At 42.1% G+C, this 19,144-nt stretch overlaps 1 protein-coding gene across 9 annotated transcripts in view; it reads right to left on the bottom strand.

The window, feature by feature from the left end:
• The window catches only part of NR2C1 (nuclear receptor subfamily 2 group C member 1), a 52,800-nt gene that overhangs the window by 30,560 nt on the left and 3,096 nt on the right, over positions 1-19,144 (bottom strand). For 4 of the 9 annotated variants that reach the window (XM_061454589.1, XM_061454592.1, XM_061454590.1 and 1 more), the window contains exon 2: positions 1,564-1,671. In XM_061454589.1, the coding sequence (XP_061310573.1) occupies positions 1,564-1,635 (72 nt within the window). In that variant the 5' untranslated portion in view covers positions 1,636-1,671. Of the gene's footprint in view, positions 1-1,563; positions 1,672-6,813; positions 7,802-9,907; positions 9,935-19,144 lie in introns of those variants that run through there. The other 5 variants (XM_061454587.1, XM_061454585.1, XM_061454588.1 and 2 more) reach the window with 4 other exon arrangements.

Below are 19,144 nucleotides of genomic sequence, written 5' to 3'. Positions count from 1 at the left end.
CACAAAAAAGCTGACACAGAAGGGTTAGAAGTCTGCCACTGGCTTTGAACCAACAAAACTGTCCTGCTCTGCAACAATAAAGGCTCATGGGTTTTTTATGTTGTCGTCCCACACTCAGACCCTGATGCTGAAATTACATTAAATGCGTTCACACCACAGGGTCATTACAGCATACAGGTATTGATAATGAAAACCAAGCATATAAAGATGGTGGTCAACTGATTAACATAAATCAGTTAGCAAAAGGTACAGCTGTACACCAAACATAGAAGAGGAGCAGAGACAGTTGAAAGAATAAAGATCTACTGGATGGATAGATAGGACCAGTACAATGACTACAGCACAGGTACATCATGTAAGAGGGCAGTTGTGAAGAGTTTTAGAAGGTTGAAAGCTTGAATGCAGTGCACTGAAAAGAAGAAAAAAAAAACAGTGGAAAATGCTGAAGAGTGAAGCCAGCAAATATAAAAGCAGCCAAGATTATACTAGCAGCTGGCTCACTTTAAACCACAGAATGTTTCAGGTTGGAAAGGACCTTGAGATCATCTGGTTCCAACCCCCCTGCCATGGGCAGGGATGCCTCACACCAGACGATGACACCCAAGGCTCTGTCCAACCTGGCCTTGAATGCTGCCAGCGATGGAGTATTCACAACTTCCTTGGGCAACCCATTCCAGTGCCACACCACCCTCACAGTAAAGAACTTCTTCCTTATATCCAATCTAGACTTCCCCTGCTTAAGTTTAAAACCATTACTCCTTGTCCTATTACTACAGTCCCTGATGAAATGAGTGGTTTTGTATGCAACAAGAGGTATCTAAGAATACTTTTTAAATTTCATTCTGCAGTTGATACTTTTCTCTAGGACAAAATTTAAAAATAAAATGTTTGCAAGGACTTGCATTGACTTTCAAGGGATAAGAATACAAAATTCAATTCCCCAAATCCTCCTAATCTCCATACACACATATCTATGTTGTTTTAACTACCTACACTGCCAAAAAGTTCATACCCTTGCTTGAATTGGAGATCATTACCTGGCCAGGCTACGAATCAGCATACCAGTACATGTAACATTGGCTGGGACAACCAAAAACCCGTATGTCCCTAAGACCATTAGGTTCCTTTGCACCTTTTCATCCCTTGCATCAGTGATACAATGCAGTATTTCCCTCCCTCCCTGCTCTAAAATGTAGAAAAGATCCAACAACTCAGCTGAATTACCAAATATAAAAATTATTCCTCTTTTACAAAATATTGTATGTATTTTATGTATTTTTATGTATATATACACTGTAGTTTTTACAGCATTAGGGAAAGTATTTTTCTATTTAGTGATTGTAATTTTTTGTAACCTTAACATTCTTAGGATAAAAAAATAATAAAAAGGCAGGGGAGGCATTGAAGTGATGTTTTATTCCTGTTTCTGTAAAAATGATCTCTGCCACCAGGGCTGAGTATCCACATTAAAGCAAATAATATGATGCAAATGAAAAAAGAACCATATGTGGAAACTGGTAAATAGTTCCTGTCTGCTTTTAAAATATCTCAGAAGAAGCATACCTGTATACGTTGTGGTAAAGAGAGGCCTGAATCCGCAGGGACAATCTGTATTCGTTGTGGTGTCCCATCCATTAGTGTTTGTGAAACTGCTTCCTGGGAATGGGCAATCTAGAAAGAAGAAACAAACAGAATGGATTGACAACATACACACTGCCTTAAGGATGGATACACTAATGCTTGAAACCTTCAGGTTCCACCAACTTCTGGTACTCTGCACAAGGCTACGGAAACTCTGACACTCTTACTGTATAAGGTATGCAAATGATTGTAATCTAATTTAATAGCTTAATGTTGCTAGTTTGAAAATTCTGTTTTATTTCACTGTCTAAACCCATTCTGAAATACCTTCCAATCTGAAATTTAGAAACATGTTAAGTAAAACAATTCACTGTTGACAAGCCCATGTAAGTCAATCAGATTGAATATTTATTACTGTTGATGCTCATGAGACACAATACCTTTCATCATAGCTCTGCCACATTTACAATTAAATACTTTTACTTTAATGGCTTATTCAAAGTGACAAAAGAATTTCTGATGCGGAAACACAGCAACTGGCCTTTTCTGTTCTGCTTTTCTGTGAAACAGCAAAACCAGAGCAACACAATTCTATACTGGGGAACTATCAAAAAAGTTAAGAGAACATCAATGAAATTCATTAAACTGGCAAGCTGTGTATCTTAAACCAAACTGAAATCTCTGTATGAGCACTCTCAGACACTATTTGTGGAAGTGTCTTAACTATTATATTTCAAAAATTCTTCACATGATATAGCCAAAGGTATAATGGGGTATAATTACATTATTTGTCAATAGAAGTTAGGAGATACAGCTGCTGTTTGTAGAGGCTTGACCAGAAAGGACAAACTTTTTGTATTACAAAGGGAGCTTATCTTCATCAAGCTTACAGATACCTTCAAATTGAAATTTTTGTCTAAATTCCTGAGTAACTCCCTCAGCTTTCTGCAGTTCAAAAACTCTGGAACGTCCCACAGTTTTGTATTAATAATAATTTCCAATATTTACACCATCATAAAATGCTCCTTTTCACCTGTCCATCTGTTGCCCCTTCAAATTACTATAAATTATCTCCCTGTATCACAGTAATGGTACTGTTCCTTAACAGGTTGAGAGCTTTTCTGTTCCTTCTGGATCAGCTTTCCCAATTTTGCAATCATACCACCATGTAAATGCTAGTACCAGCAGAAAAATTCAGTCAAGAACATGCAAGTGGAGGCGAGTATGAGAAGAGGAAAGAGCAGTGGGTAAGACTTCCCCCTGCAGCAGAAATAAAAGCTCACGTCAGTCTAAGCTGATTTTGACATTTCAACCCAAAAGGCATTACTTGTGGTACCAGTCTCAGCTCTTACAACCTACTTGCTCCTATCCCTTCAGCCTGGTAGGTAAAACTGGTTGTCAGTCATTCAGTGATCTGGAATAGGACACTGATTCAGGTTAAAAAGCAGCCCAGCAAACAGACAGACAAAGGCTATTCTTAGCACAGCTGAAACCTTCAATCCCAATCTCCACAATGCTCAGAAGCAGACGCATCAAAGCAAACGAGAGAGTGGGATTAAGCTGCTGCAGGGATCACTCAAGCTGCCAGCATCATCAATGCTTGTCAAACTACTGCCCAAACCATCTTCAAACACTGCTTTCTAAATTTTTCATGAGCATGAATATTTTCCATATTCAAACAATCCATCTACTTCTTTGCTTAAGGAAAGGGTAAAAAAGTGTCCATTATACAGCAAAATTTACAGTTTGGAAGATACTTTCAAGCATTAAAATTGTGCATCAGCCTTTCAAATGACATATATATGAGGTGATCTACAGGCAATTGGGAGTTTTGTGTGAATTTATCTTTGCTTTGCAAAATAAGCTACATATTGCAGGACTGTTTTACATTTGCTCCCTTAAAATGTTATGATCCACATGTTGTGTAAGGCAAAACTGCACTTCAACGCCACAAAGTACCAGCCTGACAGTTTTACTTCTATACAGGACAACAGAACACAGGGAGTTTTTATTGCAGTTGAAAAAAATACTGATAAGAACAACCACAATATTTGCTAAAAATTGTGTTTTGTATGCGTATTACAGACTCTTTCAACAAATACATAGCTTTTGCCTGTTACTGGCAAATCCTGCGGAAACAAAGCACTGCTTTTGGATACTTAAGGTACCCAATGACACTTTAAAGAAAGAAGATTGCTGTGGGCTCTTGGCAGGCAACTTCCCTACCTGAATCAAGGAATGTGATCTTGATATAGAAATATTATCTCACACTCAGCAAAAGGTGATTAGCAGTTGGCAGAATTAAAGAGAAACAGTGTGCAATGCTCCATACAGGCAAGGCTATAAATTCTTTCCTTAGTAGGTTCTGCTTTCATGCTGTAAAGCCCTAAATTAACAAAAACAAGGTTTGTGAACATCATCATAAAATTGTTTGTGAATAAGTTTGTGGTTTAAAATGTTTCACAAACAATAATTAATATTACGAAGAAACCAAGACCTATGTCAAAGAACATTTATGACCATTATGTCAATGAGACATGGAAGTACTTCCCATTCTCCTCAGAATGGAAACACTTCTTTCTTGCATGCTCTGCTCAGGTAAATTTTTCCCGTAAATTCAATTAAAATCATTTCAACAATCAAGAGAATTACAACTGCTAGCAAAACCACTGCTGAAGTTCCATAGGCCTTAAACTACCATTTTAATGCTTACATCAAGTAGGAACAACACCAAGCAATTACAGCCAGTAGGTCACTGGTAGGTAGGAATGTAAGCTGTTACTTGAAGGCCCCCCCACTTTCCCTGCTGACTCCACTTTTCAGGCAGTGCACTCACACATGGCATGCACCTTTGACAGCAATTCTGGTTTACAGAGTCCCACCTTGCACTGCCCTCGGTGACGCTTTTCAGTCCTTCTAAGCAAGAGCCAGGCTGAGCTGCACCTTGTACTACATAAGGGAACTGACCCCAACTAGGAGGGAGAAGATTTTTCTTCCACTGTCCTGTAATTCTTTTTCTTCCCCCAGTTTTGTTCACCACACAATGACACACAGAGCTTACCTGAGCAAGACTAGCAGAGCATGAGAGTAAGTGACTAAGTGAGGGCTGGGGAATGCTTAAGCTGCCTGCACTGCTGCCAAATAAGATGTGATGGCCTCAAGCTCAGAAAAATCTTGCTATAGGACGAATCCTAATCTACACTGCTGACAGAACAATATCCATAAAAACCATAAGGCTGAAGTTTCCCCATGAACAGAAAGAGCCAACAGCTCTCTGTAGTGCTGCATCTCCACTCCCTCAATCTATTCCCCTGCCTTCCCCTGGCTACCAACCATCTCCTTTTCAAGGGCTCTGGTATTCCTTAGAGCCTTCTCAGAACCTACTGAACACATTAACCCAGGAAAAAGCCTTCCACTTGTTTTGGGCAGGTTAGCTTGCTCTTGGTGTGGAAATGAAATAAGGTAAGAAACAGAAAAAGGACCGTCCCCCTGTTAGCACAAAGATACTTAAGTCAGCTCAGTATCTCAAAGAATCACGTTGTGAAACTGAGAAACAACCTCCCAGAGAATAAACACCATCATTACACCACCCTCTTTTCTGAATGGAACATACACTTTAGCTAGCTTTGACTAGCCTGTTATTTAAAATAATAAATAAATCAGGAAATACAGCCCTATTTAGACCTCCATAAGGAATTATATTACCAAAACTACACTAGACATGCCATTCTCACCTACGAAGAGGACAAACGAGAGAAAAAAAAAACCACACCATACATCACATAAATCACTTATGTCCTCTGATACAGTCTTAGCAAAACTCAGATGTGTCCTGGGTTCAGCAGTAGCAGTCATTTTCTCCTTCTTAGTAGCTGGTGCAGTGCTGTGGTTTTGACTTTCAGCCTGGGAACAGCTCTGAAAACACCAATGTTTTTAGTTGTTGCTATGTAATGTTTAGTCTGACCAAGGACTTTCTGAGTCTCATGCTCTGCCAGGGAGGAGGGGAAGCCGGGAGGAAGCAGAGACAGGACACTTGATCTAAACTAGCCAAAGAGGTATTCCATACCACAGCACATCATGCCCAGTATATAAACTGGGGGCAGTTACCCGGAAGGGTTAGATCACTGCTCAGTCGGGCTGCATACTGGCTGGCAGGGGGTGAGCGGTTGTATTCTCTTCCCTCGTTATTTCCCTTATCATTATTGTTATTGGTGGTAAGAGCAGTGGTTTTGTGTTATACCTTAGTTACTGGCCTGTGCTTATCTCAACCGGGGGGAGTTACATTCTTTCGATTCTCCTCCCCATCCCTCCGGGAGCGGGTGAGAGGAAGGTGGGGGTCGAGTGAGAGAGCGGCTGCGTGGTTCTGGGTTGCCAGATGGGTTTAAACCATGACAAGATGCTACAACAATAAAATTTGTAAGAATTTATACAGAACAGAATTAACCATACTTCCTCCTCCACACCTTGCTATTTGAAATCAAGCCTGAGAAGAACTAAGATTACTTGAGGAGTAAGACTATGTCTAGACAAGAAACCAGTGGGAGATATTTCAAGCTAAAAGAAAAAAATGTCACTGCTTCTATCTAATTTAAAGCAATGCTAATTTTAAATAGGCTATGCTATGATGAAACCTTCTAGATAAGTATGTATACTCTTATCTACACTCCCAAACTATTTGTGCATCTCAAAGTTCTCAGGCTGCAGCATACAGACTACAGAAAATGAAAAACAGAAGTTAGAAGAAACAACAGTTCAATCTCGGTTTTGACTTATAACAACAAATACAGTGAAGAGTATGGCAAACCTTTACTAGTGAAAACAAAAATGACAAGTGAAACAATTGCTTAATTGGAAAGTAAAAGCTAGGTGCTGACAACTCTCTTGACTGTGGATTTTGCAACTGAAAGTGAGCATTATGCAACCAGAGGCCCTAAAAGCAGAGGTGAAGAGCTACCCACTTCCTGGAAACACTGCCAGATTTTCCTTAGCTCCATTTCTGTGGGGCAAACTTTGGCAAAAAAAGAATTTGCAGCATAACTTTAATAACTGGACATAATAGGGCTTTTTCAGTCTTCCCTGGCAGAGAGTCTGGAAGCTTTGGGTGTACTAAAAATTATCTTCTCTTGTGATTCTGGCTTTTACATATCACATTTTTCTACATATATAACTACTTTCAGTAGTCTGTACATTTTATCATTCAATGTCTCAAACAGGACTTAAAAATTTATGTACCTCTCCCATCTGCGGTTCAATAATTTGATGGGCCAGTTCCTCTATGGTTGCCATGATCTTTAATCACCAGAATTTCCTGTCAAAGAAAGGAAATAAGATGCTTAACATCTATAGCCTCAAAAGTGAAAATATCTTAGGGAAAATATAGTTCACATAAGTAAAGCATGTTCATATTTATCTGAAAATGACATCCTTGTAGAATTTAAAGTTTGATTATACTAAGAAGTAATAATATATTTGCCATCTTTAAACTGTATCTTTTTACTCAACTAACATAGAGACTTCCTATTTTTCCTTCTCTGCTTTTCCAGAGAGCAACAATCTAATAAACTCCCTGAGAACAGAAGTGTGTTTCTGATCATGACATCAGCAGGTACATAATTAACATCTTAGAAATGAGAACAAAGCCAGTTTTGTTACTGCAAATCAAGGGGGTAAATCTAACTCCTGAACCCATACTGATTTTTTAGTAGCAACTGGAGTGCTTGAAGGTCAATTTTGTAATTAATATGAAGCACAACTCGGAAGGCAGAAAATATCATGTTTAAAAAAAGAAGCTGTTTTGGTATCAACACTGTAGTTACAGCGTTAAGAAGAATTTTGCAAGATTTAACAGACACCACTACATTAATGCAGTATGAAGTACTCAGCTGTATGCCTTGTTTGTTTGGGTATGGATTTACAAATACTCACTAGGCAGTACTTAAAAGGTACATATACAAATTATGAAGCACCATAAGCACTGAATTTTCCTGACAAAAGCGGTATTAAAAACACCGCAATACCTGCTTCTTGTATGAACAAAACTAGCAAACTCTTACATGAAAGGATTTATGTAGTAAATGTGCTTTGTTTCAAACATACAATGTAGTTGGATTATATACAGCCTCTTCATTGCAGACAGCATTATAAAGATGTTTAATACCAATACATGTATTCCTGTATTAACGTAAGAATGAATGGTGTCAGTATAAAGGAGTTTTTATTTGGGATGAAACGTTTATTTATTTATTTAGTAAGGAAAAAAATATTTATTTAGTAAGGAAAAATGGTTATGTGCAAGCATACAAAAAGTCAGAATGCTAATGAAAGTAGTTATATATGTAGAAAACCTATACGTATAGCTAGTTGGTTTTCACTCTAACTTTGCTAGTGTTCCTAGGAAGTATCTACCACCCCAGTTATTTCTTAAATGTTAACTCATTTTGAAGCTCGCTCTGCTCTTACAATTAGAAAGAGATCTCTCTCTTGACCAGGACAAGAACTGGATGCCTTAGAAGTGTGCACAGCCATATATCAAACCCTGACTGATGCATGGAAGGGAAGACTATACAAATACTGCACTGCAGATCATTCTCAATCACCCACCAGCATGCTGCATTGTTAGCTAAGACAAAAGATGACAAGCATACGCATAGAGCATAGGAGACTGAAGCTTATGTTGAAAAGCATAAACCCACTTCTGCATGCAGTGACCTGCAGCACAATCATTATCTAAAGAGCACCTAGATTTTCAAGACAGACAATGTATTTTATCACTTTTTCTTCATTTAAATAAAACACTAGCAACAAGATATTGCATTGTTTACACACACAGTGCCAGAAATCAGTACTACTTCATTAAAAAAAGTTTAATGTCTTTAATACAAATTAGAGAACTATTTAATTAAGACAGACACACTTTTGTGTAAGACAGATAAACTTTTTGCAGAGTTATTTCAGTGCTCTGTCACAACCGATGTACCAGAAATATTGTGCCCATGATGATAAGCTGCAAAAAATTGAGAGTAAAGTAAGTAAAAAGCTGAAATTCTAGTCTGATCTCAGAACTGTTCCTGCTTTGGACTAGAGACCATCTGATGTCCTCTCCCACCTGGAATATTGTACAACTCAAAAATGTACTGTTTTCTCAGCCACAGGAAGAACAAGAGTTGCTTGCAATTACAAAAAATGCCCAATATTTTGAAAGCAGTTTGACTTACTTCAAAGTCAAATCTTTTGACTGCCCCCATGTAAGTCTACTGTGCAGATATTTTCAGACACAATAAACTGTTAGCTAATCTTGGAGTTTTACTTCTGCCCATGGCAGGGGGGTTGGAACTAGATGATCTTAAGGTCTTTTCCAACCCTAACTATTCTATGATTCACTGTGTAAAGACCTATGCACAAGAAAGCTTGCCTTGAGCACTTTAAACCGATTTTATCGAGAATACATGTTCCCCTAAGTCAGCATATTGCGGCAGTGGTAACATCTTCTACTCTGCAATCACTGTGTCTAGCATTTTCTACATTGTTTTCTTGAAAGAAACTAGGCTACGTCAATATCATTTTCCCCATCAGAAAAGCCAGGTCTACAATCCTTCCCATAACAAAGTATGATTATGACCTTTTCAATTTTAGTCATATTTACCAACAGAGCATATAGCTACTTTATTTTAGGCTTTTCTAAAACTCCTAATGTTTCATCTTGCAGAATTAGCATATTCCAACAAGAATACTGAATACTAATTATTCCTGCTATAGCTGTATTGCACCAACTCAGCAGCACATGGAAATGAACAATACAGTACAGTGAAAAGTGTAATTTATTATTCATCTAGTAAAAGCTTGCAGTGAAATACTGAACTTGCACAGGAGGCAAAATCTGGAAAACAACTTTTACAGAAATTGACAGAGACATGAAGAATAAAAAAATTTCTTCCCTATCAGGCCAACAGCACTGCAAAATCATAATTATTCTCTTTAATGTTCTCTGTCACACCATTACTTTAAATTAGTATGTCAACACATTAATATTTTTGCCACAAACTCAGTAAGTGAGTGGTCTAATTTATCCAAGCCTCCTCCACAAGTACTCTGTCCACAGACTTAACAATAAAGAAAGGTCTTTTTTACGTTAGACTCATTACTACCATATTCAATACAATTCTGTCACCAAAAGGGCTAGCCCTAACCTATTTCTCAGCCTGAGTTTCCAACTTCTCTGCCTGCTGCCAGTATTGATACATCTGTAACTTCACAGACAGCAGCAAAGTTTTCTTTTTGTTCATGTTAGTTCTCTTGCCCAAGGAATAACTTGCACGTGATATATTACCATGCAAATGCTACTGCTGTACCAGTGATGGAGGAGAAGGGTAGATATATCACACCTTTCTACAGCAACAGCAATTTACATACAAAGCCATACAAAGTTTCCTATACTTGCCAACAGCTCTATAAATTGTTGTGAGATGAGCCCTGGAGCTTAGACACACTTACTTTGGATCTTACAGATGAATCTGGTGAAGAAACAAGAAACAGAGGATGAAAAAAAAAAGAAAGTGTGATAGAGCCACAGGACAAAACAGAAAATACCCATGATGGTAAAGTGGCCTAGAACATACCTCTGGTCCACAAGCTAACAGTTAGATTCATGGTGTTCTATCTCCTTTACTCACCCCCAATTTCTAGGCATAGTATCATTTTCTAATTGTGAGAACCTTAACAGTCAGAGCTACTTTTCAAAACAATGCGATGAAAGCAGTGCCGCTGTAAAAGCCTCACACATAAGCTAATTTATAGCTAAACTTTGTATTCTCTAGTAAAAACAGTTGCCAGAACAGACTTCTTAACCTCTTAGTAGTCAGCCTGCCAGTTAACAGATACTGGTTGACCTTTTCAAGTCCCAATACAGAACTAAACCGTACTGCATCTCTGCAACGTTGCACTTTATGTTCTTTGCCATACTGCCAAATGCTCACCAAGAGCATGGCAGAATTTGTACTGGTTATGGCAGAATTCTGTATTGATGTTAACATCTGTCTTTAACAAGATCTCTCTTGTGAGCAAGAAGCATAACTATGAGACAGAGCTGGTATTTTCACATTATTATTAATTCAGTGTTATCAAACACTGCTAATAAAAATAATGAAGATACTCAGCTTCCCCAAATCCAGAATTGATATAGGCATCCTGTATTCTTGCTCTTAGGAGCAAGCATACTCTGTTTTACTTTTAAGAGTAGTGGAAGAGGCTTTCTAGAAGAGATTCCCTGTTTTGATGATGTGTTTTCAAACTTCTGTAGTGAAATAAGCCTGAAAACAAAATTAAGGCTGTTTAAAATGCATAAATGCCAATATATCCCCTGGGTTGGTCAGTTTATTTGTGTTGGTTTTGTTTTGTTTTTTAAACACAGTGACTTCCAGTATTTGTAAATGGTACTGTGTACTGAGATACCTTCACTTTAATCACCTTCAATAAATTAGGTGACTTTGCTCTGAAGAGCATGCGTAATAGTGAAACAACTCACCAACTCCAATGTTTCAATGATAAACTTTCAGGCAACACTTCATGCTGCAGCTCAACTACCGAAATGGCTAAGCCAGGCATTCCTATCCTGTTCCCCATCTCTGCTTTATTATTTAAACTCTTCTTGTGCTGGCATTGGTATACACATAATGCCCTGAGGAGTCAGTTCAAGAAACTGAACTGGCAGAAACCTATTTCTTACTTGCAATGTCAGGGCATAGTTTCAAAGGCAGTTTGAACAGAATTACAGCTCACCCCTGGTTGAGAGGAGGTCCTGCTCACCCTGACCAAACTGTGGTGGTGGTGACCACACACTAAGATAATTCAACTTGATAAAAAGACGGAAAAACTAACCAAGCAGAAATGCACCAAGCATCTGCTAGGTAAGCACAATGAAGTAGTTTACTGGCAGTCAGATTCATTCCACTGCAGACAAAAAGGGAGAACATGTTGTTATAACTCAAAGGAGGGAGGGTTAAAAAATTAAGATTAAGGAGGAGGCAAACCTCCCCTTCCATTGTTGTTGGTGGGAGCTGGTAATTCAGTTCAGCTGCACCATGAAACTACACCCTTTGTTCTCACCCCATCCAGCTGCTTGATGCAGCTCACTGTGGAGACATTCTAAGCTAACTTTGGGACAGATGTAGAAAGTTTTGTAGTTCACCTTTTGCTTACTTATCTATGTTTGCCTTCACATCAGGTATGAGTATGCTTAATCACTCTTTAGAGATCCCTGCAAGGAATTAAGTGGAAAAAACACCTTTTTTTTTTTCTTCTGTTACAGAAACTTAAAAATTTACAACATTATTCATGTTCTTAAAAGCATCTTCTTCCAAGTTATTCCAGTCAACATTCCCCAAAGCTGCATTTTTGTGTGAAATTATGAACGTATCCTAAAATCAAGCTATCTGAAATCGGGAAATATTCATTAAACACCTTCATTTCCTAGTAAAGAAAAAAAGATTTAAATTAACTGTTGTCATGGTCTGTGTTTTGATCTTCAGCAACTGGAAGTAGCCCTCAAGGTGTTCTCATTCAATGGGCATCTTCCCAATTTCAGGTATGCCTCTCTTCTCCACACTTGTCCAAACCATGACACACATCTTCAAAGCACACATCAGACAACATACAAGAAATGTTTTTTTATTGCTAGTGTAGGAAAGAAGTAGATTGAGTCAAATAATTGATGTTTTCTTGCTTGCGAATGCATTGTTCCTCTTTCAAAGGGAAAGAGACAAAGACAAACTAAACTTCATCCGGGCACTACCTACTGCTAATCACATTTTTATTTCCTTCCTCAAGTCATCTAAAATAATGAAAGGACAAGGGCTGGAATTCTAAAAGGGACCAGAGAACACAACATGGAAAAACTGCACATACTTTCAGGATCTTATTTATAACATCCCACAATTAAAAGAACCATAATAATATTACAGCTCTATTACTACTCCAAGAGGGGCTTCTACCAATAAATACAACAGCACTAAGCTGTTTCCAAATATTGCATTTACTGTATCTCTCCTCAATCTTGAGACTCAAATGAAATGTAACAGGAATCTCTGTATGTAAATATCATTATTTTATGTCCATAGTAAATGAGTTAGCAAACTCCATAGTGAAATGCAAGTCAGAATTATTTTTCAATACATCACTACCATCACTGTTAGCTCACTGCTGGTGTTGAGCCTAGCATCATTGCCAATGGTTTTCCATCGCTACTTTAGATACCCTCCACAAGCCACCACATGAGCAGAAAACTTTCATTAGCTTGCACTAATTCAACCACTCTTTTTTACTCCTTCCTCAGTTTTCATGGGCCAGCGTTTCTCCAATGCTTTAGTCAACATAACTTAGGAAAGACTTACTTTTTGAATTGATTTTGGCTTACTTCAACTGGAATGGGTTACGAAACATTCCCACGAGAACAGCCAGCAGATTTGGTGGTCAGTAATCAGAAGCACTAACCTCTCCACTAGTACAGTTATACCCAAAAGACACCAATGTTTAATTCAACATCCTTCTCCAGAGACAAAAGTTATACAACTTTAATTATCCCAGTAGGAAGTTCTTACTAATAGTATTTCAGAATGTTACATCAGTGTAAACTACGGACTTTAAAGCAGTAGCAGGAAGAATATTTCTTTATGCTTGGACTTTCCATTTGATGTAAGTGAAACATCTTTTGTTCTATTATACTGCACTTGTGTTATAGCTGCCCCACTATTAAGTACCTTGATTCTGATTTAGCACCCTTTAAATGAGTAAGAAACCACACTGGTATGAAGATATTAGATGATAAAATTATGCTGATCCCAGATGTTCAATTTACTTACTTTTTTCAAAACATGTCACAACACTGGCCAGTGTAGTTTTACTGGTGTGAAAACAATGCTTGTAAAGTTTGAGTAGTAATTTACCCTGCCAGCATTGTCAAACCAGCTTGACACAATGGAATACATAATGATTCTGATGACTACATATATATACACGGGATGTGTGTTAATAAAGGGGTCTTTCCTGTAGAAGGTCAGATGCACATTTAAACTAAAAGTTACATAAGAACTTTAGACACTTCTGAGGTACAGGCTCATTAAATAGTTATGACTGCAGGAATTACTGTCCACTTTCTGTTCTTCTATCACAGTGGAAACAAATACAGAAGATCAGCTTGACTTTTTAGGAAAGCTCAAAAGGTTAATATAGTGGAACTTTAAAAGTATTCCTTCTTAGAAGAAACTTTCTTTATCTCTATACTCATACCGCTTCCATAGAAAATTATTTCAACTGATCTCCGAAAATGAATTAAGAATTCACTATTTTAGCTCAGGTCATTACACTGCTCTGTACCTTAAAATGGAAACTAGTCCTCATTTCCATTCTCAAAATCATATACTAATTAAGAATTCAGCATAACCTGTGCCAAACTTGTTTAATAAACACCTATACATAAAATAGAAAGCATGTAACAATACATCTAGGACTAAGAGTGCTAGAGTTAGCTGGCTTTGTTACTCGTACTAGCATTCCCTTCTACTTCACAACAGTATTCTGCAATGCTTTACAGATAATAAATTAAGCCAAGGAATCCAAACACATCTGTGAAACAATGACACTACTCTGCTGAATGCTTCATAAAAGAGCATTACACAGCAAACTAGATAAACTATTCCTGGATTATGACTCTACAAGCCATATTGCTCAAGACCGTAGAACAGTTGGCAGATTTAAAGGAGTAACATTCTCCTTACCAATGAACTAAGGAATATTTATGTGATTCTTAACACCCAGTTAGATACTGTTTACTAAATTTGCATGACATCAAGATTTAGAGACTACATATGTAAGAGATAGTAACAGAAAACTGAAGCAGCTAAACCTGCAGGCATGCAAGGGAAGATGAGATGCTCGCAAAAGCATAAGGGAGTAATTAAAAGGCACAGGGCAATAGAGGAAGAGATGTATCTGCAAGCATGCCTGTACAATTAATTTAGAATGATTACTCTCAAAAGTAAACGAGCGCTACAGTGGGAGGAGAAGTGAGAAAACAGAACTGTTAGGATAAGCTTTGAGGAGACTGCCAAGTCATTCTTACCACTAATGGGTCACTTCCCTTCTAGCCCTGGGCTCCTGCTGCTTCATCATGCAGTCTCTAGAACCTGCCTGAATAGTTACAGAGCTGATTCAGCTCACCAGCCCCACAAAGGACAAGGAAAAGGAAGGACTGGTGAGCAGTCAACAGTTTGTGGGTCAGGGTTAAAGGGAGAACAGCTAAGGGGGGCATTATTGTGAGGATCTGTTACAGACCACCTGATCAAGAGGAATCTGTGGATGAAGCACTCTACAGACAGATAGGAAAAGCCTCACGCTCGCAAAGAGTTGCGGTCAATGGCTCAATGTCCAGCTGGAGACCAGTAATGAGTGGTGTCCCTCAGGGATTGGTGTCAGGACCGGTCTTGTTCAACATCTTCGTTGCTGACATGGACAGTGGGATTGAGTGCGCCCTCGGCAAGTTTGCCGATGACACCAAGCTGTGTGGTTTGGTTGATACCCTAGAGGGAAGGCATGCCATCCAGAGGGACCTTGACACACTTGTGAGGTGGGCTTATAAAGTTTAACAATGCCAAGGTCCTACACCTGGGTCAGAGCAATCCCAGGCACAGCTACAGGTTGGGCAGAGAAGAGATTCAGAGCAGCCCTGTGGAGAAGGACTTGGGGGTGCTGGTTGATGAGAAAATGAACATGAGCTTGGCTTCAGTGTGCGCTTGCAGCCCAGAAAGCCAACCGTATCCTGGGCTGAACCAAAAGGAGCGTGACCAGCAGGTCGAAGGAGGTGATCCTGCCCCTCTACTCTGCTCTTGTGAGACCTCACCTGGAGCATTGTGTGCAGTTCTGGTGTCCTCAACATAAAAAGGACATGGAACTGTTGGAACAAGTCCAGAGGAGGGCCACAAGGATGATCAGGGGACTGGAGCACCTCCTGTATGAAGAGAGGCAGAGAAAGTTGGGGCTGTTCAGCCTGAAAAAGAGAAGGCTGTGTGGAGACCTCATAGCAGCCTTCCAGTATCTGAAGGGGAGCTATAGGGATGCTGGGGATGGACTCTTCATTAGGGACTGTAGCGATAGGACAAGGGGTAACAGGTTAAAACTTAAAAAGGGGGAAGTTTAGATTAGATATAAGGCAGAAATTCTTTACTGTAAGGATGGTGAGGCACTGGAATGGGTTGCCCAGGGAAGTGGTGAATGCTCCATCCCTGGCAGTGTTCAACGCCAGATTGGATCGAGCCTTGGGCGACATGGTCTAGTGTGAGGTGTCCCTGCCCATGGCAGGGGGGCTGGAACTTGATGATCTTAAGGTCCTTTCCAACCCTAACTATTCTATGATTCTACGATAAGGAGAGAGGAGGATAGGCAAGGGGGGCTGACTGCAAGCTGAGGCCATTCACATGAGTGCTGGCTACAGGCCAGAACTAGGTAAGAAGAGAGCTATTTAATGACGTCAAGTTGCTGTCACGGCGCCCGAAGCCCGCATCGGCGCCCGAAGCCCGCATCGGCGCCCGAAGCCCGCATCGGCGCCCGAAGCCCGCATCGGCGCCCGAAGCCCGCATCGGCGCCCGAAGCCCGCATCGGCGCCCGAAGCCCGCATCGGCGCCCGAAGCCCGCATCGGCGCCCGAAGCCCGCATCGGCGCCCGAAGCCCGCATCGGCGCCCGAAGCCCGCATCGGCGCCCGAAGCCCGCATCGGCGCCCGAAGCCCGCATCGGCGCCCGAAGCCCGCATCGGCGCCCGAAGCCCGCATCGGCGCCCGAAGCCCGCATCGGCGCCCGAAGCCCGCATCGGCGCCCGAAGCCCGCATCGGCGCCCGAAGCCCGCATCGGCGCCCGAAGCCCGCATCGGCGCCCGAAGCCCGCATCGGCGCCCGAAGCCCGCATCGGCGCCCGAAGCCCGCATCGGCGCCCGAAGCCCGCATCGGCGCCCGAAGCCCGCATCGGCGCCCGAAGCCCGCATCGGCGCCCGAAGCCCGCATCGGCGCCCGAAGCCCGCATCGGCGCCCGAAGCCCGCATCGGCGCCCGAAGCCCGCATCGGCGCCCGAAGCCCGCATCGGCGCCCGAAGCCCGCATCGGCGCCCGAAGCCCGCATCGGCGCCCGAAGCCCGCATCGGCGCCCGAAGCCCGCATCGGCGCCCGAAGCCCGCATCGGCGCCCGAAGCCCGCATCGGCGCCCGAAGCCCGCATCGGCGCCCGAAGCCCGCATCGGCGCCCGAAGCCCGCATCGGCGCCCGAAGCCCGCATCGGCGCCCGAAGCCCGCATCGGCGCCCGAAGCCCGCATCGGCGCCCGAAGCCCGCATCGGCGCCCGAAGCCCGCATCGGCGCCCGAAGCCCGCATCGGCGCCCGAAGCCCGCATCGGCGCCCGAAGCCCGCATCGGCGCCCGAAGCCCGCATCGGCGCCCGAAGCCCGCATCGGCGCCCGAAGCCCGCATCGGCGCCCGAAGCCCGCATCGGCGCCCGAAGCCCGCATCGGCGCCCGAAGCCCGCATCGGCGCCCGAAGCCCGCATCGGCGCCCGAAGCCCGCATCGGCGCCCGAAGCCCGCATCGGCGCCCGAAGCCCGCATCGGCGCCCGAAGCCCGCATCGGCGCCCGAAGCCCGCATCGGCGCCCGAAGCCCGCATCGGCGCCCGAAGCCCGCATCGGCGCCCGAAGCCCGCATCGGCGCCCGAAGCCCGCATCGGCGCCCGAAGCCCGCATCGGCGCCCGAAGCCCGCATCGGCGCCCGAAGCCCGCATCGGCGCCCGAAGCCCGCATCGGCGCCCGAAGCCCGCATCGGCGCCCGAAGCCCGCATCGGCGCCCGAAGCCCGCATCGGCGCCCGAAGCCCGCATCGGCGCCCGAAGCCCGCATCGGCGCCCGAAGCCCGCATCGGCGCCCGAAGCCCGCATCGGCGCCCGAAGCCCGCATCATCCTGTATTGGTACACAAAGGACAAAACTGGTTCCCTGCACCAGAGCTGAAGCTGCACAATGATCCAGACCAGGTCCCTTCTACCTGGCACACAAAGATTACATTAACACAGCATAGCAAGTGCAAATCCTTCTTTCCAAACACACTGAGGCATTAAATCTACTGTAGAATAGATACAGCATTTCACAAAGATGCAGTCCCAATCCTGCCTGACAGCTTTGTCCCCCTCTGCATTTCACCTCACAGTTATAAAGCTGTAAGGTAAGCTCATCTTCTGAATTGATTTACCCTGCATCTAATTGCTACATGTAACACACACAAAAAAGCAGTTAGTAGCAGAAATAAAAGCATTTCTTGTGGAAAAAGCCCATAACATTACAAGAGCTTATTCATAATACCAAACTGCCCATAGTCATGGTGTGAGATGACTGCTTGGGGTATTCACTGAATTACAGCCATAGATGAGACAGTTGATACATGAAAGTACACTATGGAAAGGACATGCATACGTATTCAGCAGTACTACTTGCACACATTCACATCCACAGAAACTGCCTTCAAATGAAACACCCTCCCCCTCCCGCCCCGAGTTTCACACAGATCCTTTCAGTACAGTAAATCAGTGTTGACATTGTTTCAGATAAAAATATCATCATCCACATCTTCCCCGTTTCTTCCCCCCCACCCCTTATCAGCTCCACAGGATCAGATTTTGTTAGAGGGGTGTGCCTGGGTTTTTGTTTGGGGTTCTTTTGGTTTGGTTTTTTAGTTCCTATCAACACACTTGTAAAGCATATTAGGAAAAAAAAAAACAACTAAAAACAGATTAAATCAGTCAAGAGTGAAAGCATTAGTCATGTTGACACACCGTCCTGCTAGTACTTCAAAGGAAACATCACCAAAATAAATGGAGCAGTTTTCACACCACAAAGTTGCTGCTAAGCTATAAACCACAACCTCAACCTTCTTGGAATTAAATAACCGTTAATTATAGCTAATATGACAACAGCAGAGGGTTTGGCTTTATTTTTTTGGTGGTTTATGTTTTTTGAGTTTCTCGTTTAACTTTCTACAGAGGCTGTCAAATACTCAGCTTAGTCCTGCCTATCTCCCTATCAAGTTGAACAAGAGTAATTTAAGTTAGCCAGATTTGAAGAGTCTTTCAGAGAAGCCCTGGCCAAACCAGCAAAATTAATCTAAATAGTGATATAGAATGTGATATATAGATATAGGCAGTTCTTAGACCACCATTTTCAGGAAAAAGCGTACTTCGTTACAAAATCTGCTGCACTACATCATAAGACATATGGGACTTGTGCAGAAAGCACAAGCAACCCTCTGGTCTCAAAGAGCTGGAAATGAAGAGTTGACCCTTCAGAAGATAAATCCTTTGTTGCTTTAAGAGTTTGGTGAGTACTATCCAACACAGTAATATCTGGAACAAGAAGCTGACGACTGGAAGAGTAAAAATATGGACAGGTCTGCATACACAAGAGTACGATTTTGATTAACTGTACTTCTGCAGTTTTACCAGTCATTCTCACACTGATTAAATTCTGCTTTGCAGCTCACCTTATGCCAATAATGT

This window comes from Pezoporus flaviventris, unplaced genomic scaffold (assembly GCF_033815535.1).
Source record: "Pezoporus flaviventris isolate CSIRO_AGI_PZ_B2104156 unplaced genomic scaffold, CSIRO_AGI_Pfla_v1 ptg000016l, whole genome shotgun sequence".
NCBI classification, from domain to species: Eukaryota; Metazoa; Chordata; class Aves; order Psittaciformes; family Psittacidae; genus Pezoporus; species Pezoporus flaviventris.
The sequence above is the reverse complement of the archived record's forward strand: the minus strand, read 5'-3'. Positions and strand labels throughout refer to the sequence as shown.